At 40.0% G+C, this 12,736-nt stretch overlaps 1 protein-coding gene across 4 annotated transcripts; it reads left to right on the forward strand.

The window, feature by feature from the left end:
• The first annotated feature begins 1,328 nt into the window (after window positions 1-1,328).
• Window positions 1,329-11,168, forward strand: EOLA2 (endothelium and lymphocyte associated ASCH domain 2). 4 transcript variants are annotated; one of them, XM_067471701.1, is made up of 4 exons: window positions 1,578-1,596; window positions 1,852-2,034; window positions 5,696-5,968; window positions 8,487-11,168. In XM_067471701.1, exons 1-4 carry the CDS (start codon window positions 1,581-1,583, stop codon window positions 8,708-8,710), a joined length of 696 nt encoding a protein of 231 aa, XP_067327802.1. In that variant the 5' UTR covers window positions 1,578-1,580; the 3' UTR covers window positions 8,711-11,168. The 4 variants fall into 4 exon arrangements, with proteins under 4 accessions (XP_067327804.1, XP_067327803.1, XP_067327805.1 ...); XM_067471703.1 differs by lacking the exons at window positions 1,578-1,596; window positions 1,852-2,034 and adding an exon at window positions 1,329-1,445; XM_067471702.1 differs by lacking the exons at window positions 1,578-1,596; window positions 1,852-2,034 and adding an exon at window positions 1,455-1,559.
• Window positions 11,169-12,736: the final 1,568 nt, after the last annotated feature.

The raw sequence follows: 12,736 nt of genomic DNA on the forward strand, positions 1-12,736 counted from the left end.
GACTGACAATTGTGGAATTGGAATTTGGAGTATGAGATAGCGAATGCTGACCGTCAATGAGGAGAAATTGGGTTTGTATTGGTTTTATTGGTTTTAGGGCTGTAATGCAGGAATTGTTGTTTGACTGTTTCAAGTCTTTAATTGATGTTATTTTGTGTTACTACTATTATGTGATGCTGGCATCGAATTGTGCCTTTGTAAGCCGCATCTCATAGACTTAGCAGCATGGGGATTGGGTTAAGCAGTTAAAATTCATAAGTAAACCAGTTTTTTTTTAAAAAAAAAATCTGAAATATTTCGGGGGGGGGGGGGGGGGTTGAACCCTTAACTACCCCCCCCCCCCCCCACTATGGCCTGCTCTGAGGAGCGTCTTAAAGAAATGGCCGTGTTCCTCCTGCAGAAGAGAAGGCGTGTGTAGACACACAGGGAAGGGAGCAAGGCTTCCTTTCTGCTGCCCTGGAGAGAGACTGGGACTCCACCTGAACCCGAGGAAGGACTTCCTCACCTTGAGAAGGGCTGTTCAGCAGGGGAACTCTCTGCCTCCCTCCTCGGAGCCCGATGGCCAGCTGCTGTTTTTTTGAGTGAAGGACATACATTGGGTTGTGAGGTGTCTTGTGTCCACATTTGGTGTCAATTCCCCCCGTGGTTTTTGAGTTCTGTTCATCCCACAAACGAACATGACATTTTTATTTAGATAGATTATTATTGTTATTATTATTATTATTATTATTATTATTATTATTAATCACCTGGAGCCACCCTGTGTCCCATTCTGGGCTCTCAGCTGGTGTTTGGAGGGAAAGCGCCGAAGGAAGGAGGCCTCCTGGAGACCAGGAATAATTCCCCCGAGGAGCGGCTTAAAGAAATGGGTGTGTTCATGTAGTAGAAGAGAAGGCGTGTAGAAACATAGGGAAGGGAGCTTTCCTTTTTCTGCACCTGAAACTGAGGAAAAACTTCCTCACCTTGAGAAGGGCTGTTCAGCAGGGGAACTCTCTGCCTCCCTCCTGGGAGCCTGGTAGCAACCTGTAGTGTGGGGCTGGGGCCTTTGAAGGAAGGCAGAAGCGGATGGGACTGGATGGCCTCGTGGGACCTTTCCCCACGCCAGCCAGCAGGGGGCGTCTTATGGGAAAGGAAGAAGGCCGGAGGCTCGGAGGCCGCTCCTCCCTCCCTTGCCCGCCTTGGCCCCGCCCCCGCCCTCCAGGCCCCTCCCCCGCTCTCCAGGCGCCGGCCCCGCCTCCGCCCTCCAGGCCCCGCCCCCGTCCTCCAGGCCCCGCCCCCGCCCTCCAGGCCCCGCCCCCGCTCTCCAGGCCCCGCCCCCCCAAAGCCAAGGCGGGCAAGGGAGGGAGGAGCGGCCTCCGAGCCTCGAGACTCCTCCCTTTCCCAGAAGCCTCCGCGGGAGGGAGGGAGGGACGCTGGGAACCGGAAGGAAACAAGGCTGATCCGCGGTAGGCCCACCCCCGCGTTGAGGGAGGTATTTCGAGCTGCCTGGCCATGTTCCAGAAGCATTCTCTCCTGACGTTTCTCCCCCATCTACAGCAGGAATCCTCAGAGGTTGTGAGGTCTGATGGAAACTAGGACAAATGGGGTGGGAGAAATGTAATATAATATATCATGTACATCTAATATTTATAATATTATATTAATGTATATTGCAATCAGTAATGTAATATATAAATAGTAAAAGCATATATTAGATATGTAAGTGTATCATATGAAATTGTTTTACTTATATAGAGAGTAACATAAGTATTCTAATGTAATGCAATATAACAGCAATACTAATAATATGATATTGTAATCATATATTTATATTACATATAACAATATAATGATATAATATAATTCCCCCAGGCAGTAAGAAGCCAAGCCTTGAAACTGCGAGGCCGTTCAATGCTCATCAAGAACAACACTCAAACACAGGGGAACTCCAGACAAGAAACAATCAGGGACAACTAATCACCTCTCAAGAAAGGATTCCCCCAGGCAGTAAGGAGCCAAGCCTTGAAACTGCGAGGCCATTCCGTGCTCATCAAGGTGGCCAATGGGAACATCCCCACTTTCTTTCTTTATTTATATTTGTAGCATTGTGATGTAATACAATATAATACTAATAATACTACAATATTATAATTATATATTTTATATTAGATGTAATATTACTAATAATATTACAATATAACGGTGTAGTACAATGTAGTAATATATAATACTGATATTGTACTATGCTAATAATAGAATATATTGTACGTATAATATATAATATAGTAAAATATAAAATATATGTATAATATTATATAATGTATATGAATATTTATAATATTATAATGCAGTAAAATATAATACTAATAATAATAATGCAACATTGTAATTATATATTTTATATTAGATTTAATATTATTAATAATATTACAATATAACGGTATAGTACAATATAGTAATAAATAATACTGATATTGTACTATGCTAATAATATATTGTATGTATAATATTATATAATGTATATGCATATTTATAATATTATAATGCAGTAAAATATAATACTAATAATAATAATGCAACATTGTAATTATATATTTTATATTAGATTTAATATTATTAATAATATTGCAATGTAACTGTATAGTACGATGTAGTAATATATAATACTGATATTGTACTATGCTAATAATATAATGTATTGTATGTATAATATAAGATAATATAATGTGCATACATATTTATAATATTATAATGTAGTATAATATAATACTAATACTAATAATAATGCGATATTGTAATTAGATATTTTATATTACATGTAATAATATTACAATATAACGGTATAGTACAATGTGGTAATATATAATACTGATACTGTACTATGCTAATAATATAATGTATTGTATGTATAATATTATATAATGTATATACATATTTATAATATTATAATGTAGCACAATATAACACTAATAATAACAATGCGATATCGTAATTATATATTTTATATTATATGTAATATTATTAATAATATTGCAATGTAACTGTATAGTACGATGTAGTAATATACAATACTGATACTGTACTATGCTAATAATATAATGCATTGTATATATAATATAATATTATAATGTAGTACAATATAATGCGATGTTATAATTGTATATTTTATATTAGATGTAATATTACTAATAATAATACAATATAATGGTGTTGTAAAATATAGTAATGTATAATACTGATATTGTACTATGCTAATAATAGAATGTATTGTATGTATAATATAATATAATGTATATACATATTTATAATATAATGTAGTACAGTATAATACTAGTAATAATAATGTGATATTGTAATTAATATTTTATATTAAATGTAATAATATTACAATATAATGGTATAGTAAAATGTGGTAATATATAATACTGATATAGTACTATGCTCATAATATAATTTATTGTATGTATAATATAATATAATGTGTATACATATAATATTTATAATATTGTAATGTAGTACAATATAACACTACTACTAATAATGCAATGTTATAATTATATATTTTATATTACATGTAATAATACTAATTCTATTGCAATATAATGGTGTAGTACAATATAGTAATATATAATACTGATATTGTACTGTGCTAATAATATAATGTATGTATAATATAATATAATGTAGATACATATTTATAATATTGTAATGTACAATATAATACTACTAATAATAATGCAATGTTATAATTACATATTTTATATTATATGTAATATTATTAATAATATTGCAATGTAACTGTATAGTACGATGTAGTAATATATAATACTGATATTGTACTATGCTAATAATAGAATGTATTGCATTTATAATATTATATTCTAATGTACAATATAACACTAATAATAATAATGTGATGTTATAATTACATATTTTATATTAGATGTAATATTACTAATAATATTACAATATAATGGTGTAGTACAATATAGTAAAGTATAATACTGATATTGTACTATGCTAATAATAGAATGTATGTATAATATAATATAATGTATATACATATTTACAATATTATAATGTAGTGCAATATAACACTACTAATAATAATGCGACGTTATAATTATATATTTTATATTAGATGTAATATTACTAATAATATTACGATATAACGCTACAGTACAATATAGTAATATATAATGCTAATATTGTACTATGCTAATAATATGTATTGTATGTGTAATATAATAGAATGTTTATACATATTTATAATATAATGTATGTATATATATTCATAATATTATAATGTAGTACAATATAACACTAATAATGTAGTGTTGTAATTATATATTTTATATAAGATTTAATATTACTAATAATATTACAATATAATGGTATAGTGCAATATAATAATATATAATACTGATATATTTTATATGAGATTTAATATTACTAATAATATTACAACATAATGGTGTTGTACAATATAGTAATATATAATACTGATATTGTACTATTTATTTATTTTATTTATTTACTTGTATACCGCAGTTTCTCAGCCTAGCTGGCGACTCAACGCGGTTTACAACAAAGGTACAACAGTCAACAATATACAATTTAAAACCATAAAAGCATAATACACAATATTGACACAACAATAACAACCCAATGCATCTCCTGACTAAAATCGTGATCCAGTTTCGTCGTCCATATTACCATTCCTGTAATCATCACATTCATTGCACCGATTAACCAAATGCCTGTTCGAACATCCAGGTTTTTAGTCTTCTTCGGAACACCATCAGCGAGGGGGCTGATCTTACCTCCATGGGAAGGGCGTTCCATAGCCGAGGGGCCACCACAGAAAAGGTCCTGTCTCTCGTCCCCGCCAGCCGCATTTGTGAAGCAGGCGGGATCGAGAGCAGGCCCCCCCCAGAAGATCTTAGGGTCCTGGTGGGCTGATAGGCCGAGATACGTTCGGATAGATAAGTTGGGCCAGAACCGTTTAGGGCTTTAAAGGCCAACGCCAGCACTTAGAATTGAGCCTGGTAGCAGATCGGCAGCCAGTGGAGCTGGTGCAGCAGAGGAGTTGTGTGCTCCCTGCGCTCCGCTCCTGTTAGAATCATGGCTGCCGAAAGTTGGACTAATTGGAGCTTCCGGGCCGTCTTCAAAGGCAACCCCACGTAGAGAGCGTTGCAGTAGTCTAGACAGGATGTAACCAGAGTGTGGACTTCCATGGCCAAGTCAGACTTCCCAAGGTACGGGCACAGTTGGCGCACGAGTTTTAACTGTGCGAATGCTCCCCTGGTCACTGCCGAAACCTGGGCTTCCAGGCTCAGCGATGAGTCCAGGGTCACACCCAAACTGCAAACCTGCGCCTTCAAGGGGAGTGGGACCCCGTCCAGCACAGGCTGTCACCCTATACCCTGTTCGGCCTTGCGACTGACCAGGAGTACCTTTGTCTTGTCTGGATTAAGTTTCAATTTGTTCACCCTCATCCAGACCGTCACAGCGGCCAACAATACTATGCTAACAATATAATGTATTGTATTGTATGTATATATATCTTGTAGTCCACTCTGAGTCGCGTTCGGGGTGAGAAGGGCGGAATAGAAATGTTGTAAATAAATATTAATATTATTATTATTAATATGTTAACCCAATGGTTGGGAAGGCTGTTCTTGGTTCTTGACGGCCTTCCCTTGGGACGTTGCAGGGAACGAAGGCGGAGGGAGGATGAAGTTCCCCTGCCTCTCCTTCCGGCAGCCGTACGCCGGGCTGGTTTTGAACGGGGTCAAGACCATCGAGACGCGTTGGCGGCCGGTCTTGGCCGAGCACCAGGCCCGCACCCTGGCCGTCCACATCGCCGTCAAAGACTGGGACGACGAGACCTGGAAGGACATCCTCACCGAGAGGCTCGGCATGACACACAGCCGCGTCCAAGAGCTCGTAGACGACGGAGAGAGGTTTGGCAGAGGTGTCGTCGCAGGTAAGCAGCCCCAAATGAGGTCCTTTTTCGCATGTGGAATTGTGCAATGTCATAATTTTATTCAGCCAGCACCTTAAGCACTCTGAGAAACTGGGAAGCCCTGGCCTGTGAGCGCTCCAGCTGGAGGTCAGCTGCGACCAGCAGTGCTGCAGAATTTGAAGAGGCACAAATGGAGGGGGAAAGAGAAACGTGCGCATCAAGCCAACCCCGACTGGGAAACGGGAGAAGATGCAGGTCAAGAAGAGGGCTCCACAGTCACCTACGGATCCACCCTGGATGATTATCCTACTCAGACAACGAGGGATCGCCTAAGTAAGTAGTAAGTCAGCACTCTGGCTCGGACACCACCTCAGCCCTGTTGACTTGTAAATGCCTTTTTACTTTAAATGTTTTGACTGTTTGCTATTATTAGATCTACTAGCAAACAAACATTACCTTTTTATTTATATAGATGATTTGATTTGTTTGTTATGTTTGTTATACACATATACCCAAATATATACAAACACACAAAACACTTACACAGAGACTGGGCAACAGAAAGACATGGCAAGGGACGGCTAGTCTATGTAAATAAAAATGTAATGTTAGTTTGTGGGATTAACAGAACTCAAAAACCACTGGGCCAATTGACACCAAATTTGGACACAAGACACCTCTCAGGCCAACGAGTGACCATCACTCATAAAAACACTGAAAAACACAGCGGAAGAGACTTTAAAAGCCAAAAAAAGAAAATACATTACAATGTTCATGCTTATCTTCTTACCTAATTTGATTTACCTATTCCTTTAAAGTGCTTTTTACTTAGATGCTTTTTACTTATCTATATAAATAAAAATGTCATGTTCGTTTGTAGGATTAACATAACTCAAAAACCACTGGACGAAATGACACAAAATTTGGACACAAGACACCTCTCAGGCCAACGAGTGACCATCACTCATAAAAACACTGAAAAACACAGCGAAAGAGACTTTAAAAGCCAAAAAAAGAAAATACATTACAATGTTCATGCTTATCTTCTTATCTAATTTGATTTACCTATTCCTTTAAAGTGCTTTTTACTTATCTATATAAGTAAAAATGTAATGTTCGTTTGTGGGATTAACTTAACTCAAAAAACCACTGGACGAAATGACACCAAATTTGGACACAAGACACCGCTCAGGCCAACGAGTGGCCATCACTCATGAAAACACTGAAAAACACAGTGGAAGAGACTTCAAAGGCCAAAAAAAGAAAATACATTACAATGTTCATGCTTATCTTCTTACCTAATTTGATTTACCTATTCCTTTAAAGTGCTTTTTACTTATCTATATAAGTAAAAATGTAATGTTCATTTGTGGGATTAACTTAACTCAAAAAACCACTGGACGAAATGACACAAAATTTGGACACAAGACACCTCTCAGGCCAACGAGTGACCATCACTCATAAAAACACTGAAAAACACAGCGGAAGAGACTTTAAAAGCCAAAAAAAGAAAATACATTACAATGTTCATGCTTATCTTCGTACCTAATTTGATTTACCTATTCCTTTAAAGTGCTTTTTACTTATCTATATAAGTAAAAATGTAATGTTCGTTTGTGGGATTAACTTAACTCAAAAACCACTGGACGAAATGACACAAAATTTGGACACAAGACACCTCTCAGGCCAATGAGTGGCCATCACTCATAAAAACACTGAAAAACACAGCGGAAGAGACTTGAAAAGCAAAATAACAAAAATACATTACAGTGCATGTGCAAACCCACATATATATTGACAAGCTGGAATGTGTCCAGAGGAGGGCGACTAAAATGATCAAGGGTCTGGAGAACAAGCCCTATGAGGAGCGGCTTGGGGAACTGGGCATGTTTAGCCTGAAGAAGAGAAGGCTGAGAGGAGATATGATAGCCATGTATAAATATGTGAGAGGAAGCCACAGGGAGGAGGGAGCAAGCTTGTTTTCTGCTTCCTTGGAGACTAGGACGCGGAACAATGGCTTCAAACTACAAGAGAGGAGATTCCACCTGAACATTAGGAAGAACTTCCTGACTGCGAGAGCCGTTCAGCAGTGGAACTCTCTGCCCCGGAGTGTGGTGGAGGCTCCTTCTTTGGAAGGTTTTAAGCAGAGGCTGGATGGCCATCTGTCAGGGGGGATTTGAATGCAATCTTCCTGCTTCTTGGCAGAATGGGGTTGGACTGGATGGCCCATGAGGTCTCTTCCAACTCTTTGATTCTAGGATTCTATGATTCTATGATATACACACATATACATATACACAAATATATAACACACACAAAACACATATACACAGACTGGGCCCCAGCAACACATGGCAGGGGATGGCTAGCAATATAATAAAACTGTATTGATGTACTCTCCTATCTCTTTGAAAGAACTCAGGACTTCATTGCATTTTGAGAGGCAGCCAAACAATTCAAATGTCAACAAATCCGTATGAAACAAACATTTGGCTTTCAGGAAAAACGAGTATACCGTATTTATTTATGTTTATTTCAGGCCTAATTGACATTGGAGAGACATGGCTGTGCCCGCCACGCTTGCCTCCTGCAGACCTCTTGGCCCTGGAAAATAAAGCCGTGCTGTCCGGCCTGGAAGAGAAATACTTGACGGTGGTTTCCAACGCCCGGTGGCTGGTGGAGCCCCTCCCGGCCCGAGGGCACAAGGAGATCTGGCAGGTAGACATCCCGGAGGAACTGATTCCTTCCTCGGAAGCGCCTTGAGGTTGCCCTCTTTGTGGTGGCTCCTCGGCCCTGTTTTGACCATCAAAGGGGACAGTTTTCAATAGGAAAGACTCACGGTGTGGGCTTTACCAACTGGACCCACACTGGGAGCATTCACATCAGGACTGGAGCCACTGGCTGTGTATCTTTTGTCATATTGAATAGTTACATTAACTTGAAAACTATTCCATGAACACTTTTAACAAAACAGAGAGGGCGCGCATCCAAATAATAATATCAACAACAACAACATCTCAGAGATGTCACAAAATTTCACATTTGCTGTACATGGATGACCTGAAGCTGTACGGGAAAACCGAAACTGAAATCCAGTCTCTGACTAGAACTGGTAGTAGTAGTAGTAGTAGTTGTAGTAATAATAATAATAATAATAATAATAATAATAATAATAATAAACCTCAGCTATCAAACCTCTCAGAGATCTCACAAAATTTCAGATCTGCTGTACATGGATGACCTGAAGCTGTATGGGAAAACCGAAACCGAAATCCAGTCTCTGACTAACACTGGTAGTAGTAGTAGTAGTAATAATAATAATAATAATAAACAAAGCTCAGCTATCAAACGTCTCAGAGATCTCACAAAATTTCACATCTGCTGTACATGGATGACCTGAAGCTGTATGGGAAAACTGAAACTGAAATCCAGTCTCTGACTAACACTGGTAGTAGTAGTAGTAGTAGTAATAATAATAATAATAAACAAAGCTCAGCTATCAAACGCCTCAGAGATCTCACAAAATTTCACATCTGCTGTACATGGATGACCTGAAGCTGTATGGGAAAACCGAAACCGAAATCCAGTCTCTGACTAACACTGGTAGTAGTAGTAGTAGTAGTAATAATAATAATAATAAACAAAGCTCAGCTATCAAACGTCTCAGAGATCTCACAAAATTTCACATCTGCTGTACATGGATGACCTGAAGCTGTATGGGAAAACTGAAACTGAAATCCAGTCTCTGACTAACACTGGTAGTAGTAGTAGTAGTAGTAATAATAATAATAATAAACAAAGCTCAGCTATCAAACGCCTCAGAGATCTCACAAAATTTCACATCTGCTGTACATGGATGACCTGAAGCTGTATGGGAAAACCGAAACCGAAATCCAGTCTCTGACTAACACTGTCTGGATCTTTAGCACGGATATCAACATGGAGTTTGGTTTGGACAAATGTTTGACTTGTGGAACTGAAGAAGGGGAAAATCACGGAAAGTGAGGGCATCATATGCCCAATGGCCAAGCGGTCAAGTGTCACCAGCCAGAGGCCTATCAATACCTGGGCAGACTACAGCTGGACAACATCAAACGTGAACATGTGACAACTGTGGTCAGCAAAGAATACATTCAAAGGGTCAGAAAAATACTCAAAAGCAAGCTCAATGGAGGCAGGGCCATCAAGGCCATCAACACCTGGGCCAGACCTGTCGTAAGATACACTGCTGGCATCATAAACTGGACACAGGCAGAACTGGACAATTTGGACAGAAAAACAAGAAAACTCATGACCATTCAGAATTCATTCCATCCTCGCAGTGATGTTGACCGGCTCTATCTCTAGAAAGTCTGGGGGCAGAGGACTCTTACAAGTCAAACAAGCAGTTGAAGAAGAAAAACACGATGCCCTGGCAGAACATGCACAGGAAAGCCAAGAACCTGCTTTAATTGAAGTCAATAATAGGAATCTTCTCAAAGCACAGCAGACAAAGAGTCAGTACAAGAAAACTGCACAAATTTGGGCATACTGGGTATTTGTGCCAAATTTGCTCCAGTGAATGAAAATACATCCTGCAGATCATTACTTACATGGCGATTCATAATGTTCGGATTCTGGTTGGGGGTCACCACAACATGAGGAACTGTATTAAGGGGTCGCGGCATTGGGAAGGCTGAGAACCACTGTTCTAGAACATGGCCATATAGCCCGAAAAAACCTACAACAACCCAGTGATTCCAGCCATGAAAGCCTTAGACAATACACTCGACTTCCCACGGGTCAAAGAACACTACACTCATGAACACAATAGATCGGCCCCGTTTGATCTTTTTGTCTCAGGCCACATGGCATTTCCTTTGTTTAAAGACTCCTTTCCCAGATTCCTTTGTGCTCCCTCATCCCGCCTCCCTCTCTCCTGATTTGCTGTTGCCACCAGATGGCAGAGGTCTCCCCATTGGATCCTACGGACAACTGGAGCTTCCTGATTGGTCCAGAGGCACCGGGGGTGGGAGGGACGCCTCCCAGCTGTTCGCCCATCGCCCAATCATGGCGGGGAATAATAGGGAAGCCGGGGCGGGGTGTTTGAACTCTGCAACTTTGAATTCGCTATAAATATGACTGTATTGGTGTACTCCCCTCATGCTTAGCTTTGGCGAATGATTGCAGCTCTGCATCCGTTTCAGCTGAATCGCATTAAACCTCGATGGCTTTTCTTCAACTTGGTGAGACCTTTCATTGGGAAATCAGGGAAAAATATGGGATGCTTCTCTGTCTCGCCAGGGAAAAAGAACTCTTTGATGAGTCTAATTGGTCTCTGTCTCCTGGCAAAGACCCCTAAATTTTAGCTCTAGCACAATTGGCGACCACGAAGGGACGGGCTTGGGTCCACACTAAATTTTTAGACTAAATTACAAGCCGCTCCCTCGTCCTAAGGTTTGGGGACAGTCCTCCACGAGTGATTCTTGCCTCAGAGCTCTATAAACTGGGCACCATTGTTGCCCACCCAGGCATCTCCCTCATGGCTGGACTGACTTTGGACTCTGGCACAGAGGAGCACAGGGAAGCTTTTTCAAAGACTTCCTGGAAGAAGGGCCCCCGACGTGAACTAGAAGACGCCTGAGGGTAAGAAAAAGCAACCAGGGGCCACACCAAGATTTCCAGTTGGGAGGGATCTCCTTTAAATTTTAGCTCTATAACCCTCCCACCAACCTAGGCAAACAAGACAATAACAAAGGGAAACGAGAGCTTTATTCTTCAGCCCATGCCATGGTGGGTTTCCCTATTTTCAAGGCGGTCGGGGTTTGCCGGTCGACCACTCGTTTCACCGATGGTACCCCGTGTACTCTGTCGAGAGACAGGGCCTTCTTGGTGGTGGCCCCTCGACTCTGGAACTCTCTTCCACTGGAGATCAGAACTGCCCCCCTTCGATCTTAACGTTCAGGAAACAGGTGAAAACATGGCTTTGGGGATTGGCATTCAACGAATGAGCCATGATCCTGCGATATGGATGGATGACTTTGACGAATAAGGACTTTGATGACGACTGACCACTGTAATCATAGGATTGTATTTTTGCCATTTTAATAGTTTTAATGTTTTAGTGTGATTTAGAAATATGATGTCTTAATGACGGTCTGTAATATTGATGTTGGAAACCGGCCCAAGTCCCTCGAATGGAGGAGAGAAGACCGGTAAACAAAACTACCAAATAAATAAATAAATAAACTAACATTCCCACCCAAAGAAACGCACACACACACCTAGGCAAACAAGACAATAACAAAGGGAAACGAGAGCTTTATTCTTCAGCCCATGCCATGGTGGGTTTCCCTATTTTCAAGGCGGCCGGGGTTTGCCGGTCGGCCGCTCGCTTCAACGATGGTACCCCGTGTACTCTGTCGAGAGACAGGCCCTTCTCGGTGGTGGCCCCTCGACTCTGGAACTCCCTTCCACTGGAGATCAGAACTGCCCCCCTTCGATCTTAACGTTCAGGAAACAGGTGAAAACTTGGCTTTGGGGAATTGGCATTCAACGAATGAGCCATGATCCTGCAATATGGATGGATGACTTTGACGAATAATGACTTTGATGACGACTGACCACTGTAATCATAGGATTGTATTTTTGCCATTTTAATTGTTTCAATGTTTTAGTGTGATTTAGAAATACGATGTCTTAATGACGGTCTGTAATATTGATGTTGGAAACCGGCCCGAGTCCCTCGAATGGAGGTGAGAAGACCGGGATACAAAACTACCAAATAAATAAACAGATAAACTGTCCAGA

The sequence above is a fragment of the Anolis sagrei genome, chromosome 10 (assembly GCF_037176765.1).
Source record: "Anolis sagrei isolate rAnoSag1 chromosome 10, rAnoSag1.mat, whole genome shotgun sequence".
In the NCBI taxonomy this organism is placed as follows: Eukaryota; Metazoa; Chordata; class Lepidosauria; order Squamata; family Dactyloidae; genus Anolis; species Anolis sagrei.

Excerpts from the sequence above, each read along its gene's own strand:
- EOLA2 (XM_067471701.1), top strand. Across the intron at positions 2,035-5,695 it reads GCCATTCCGTGCTCATCAAG|GGAACGAAGGCGGAGGGAGG; the intron begins GTGGCCAATGGG and ends GGGACGTTGCAG. Across the intron at positions 5,969-8,486 it reads TGGCAGAGGTGTCGTCGCAG|GCCTAATTGACATTGGAGAG; the intron begins GTAAGCAGCCCC and ends TGTTTATTTCAG.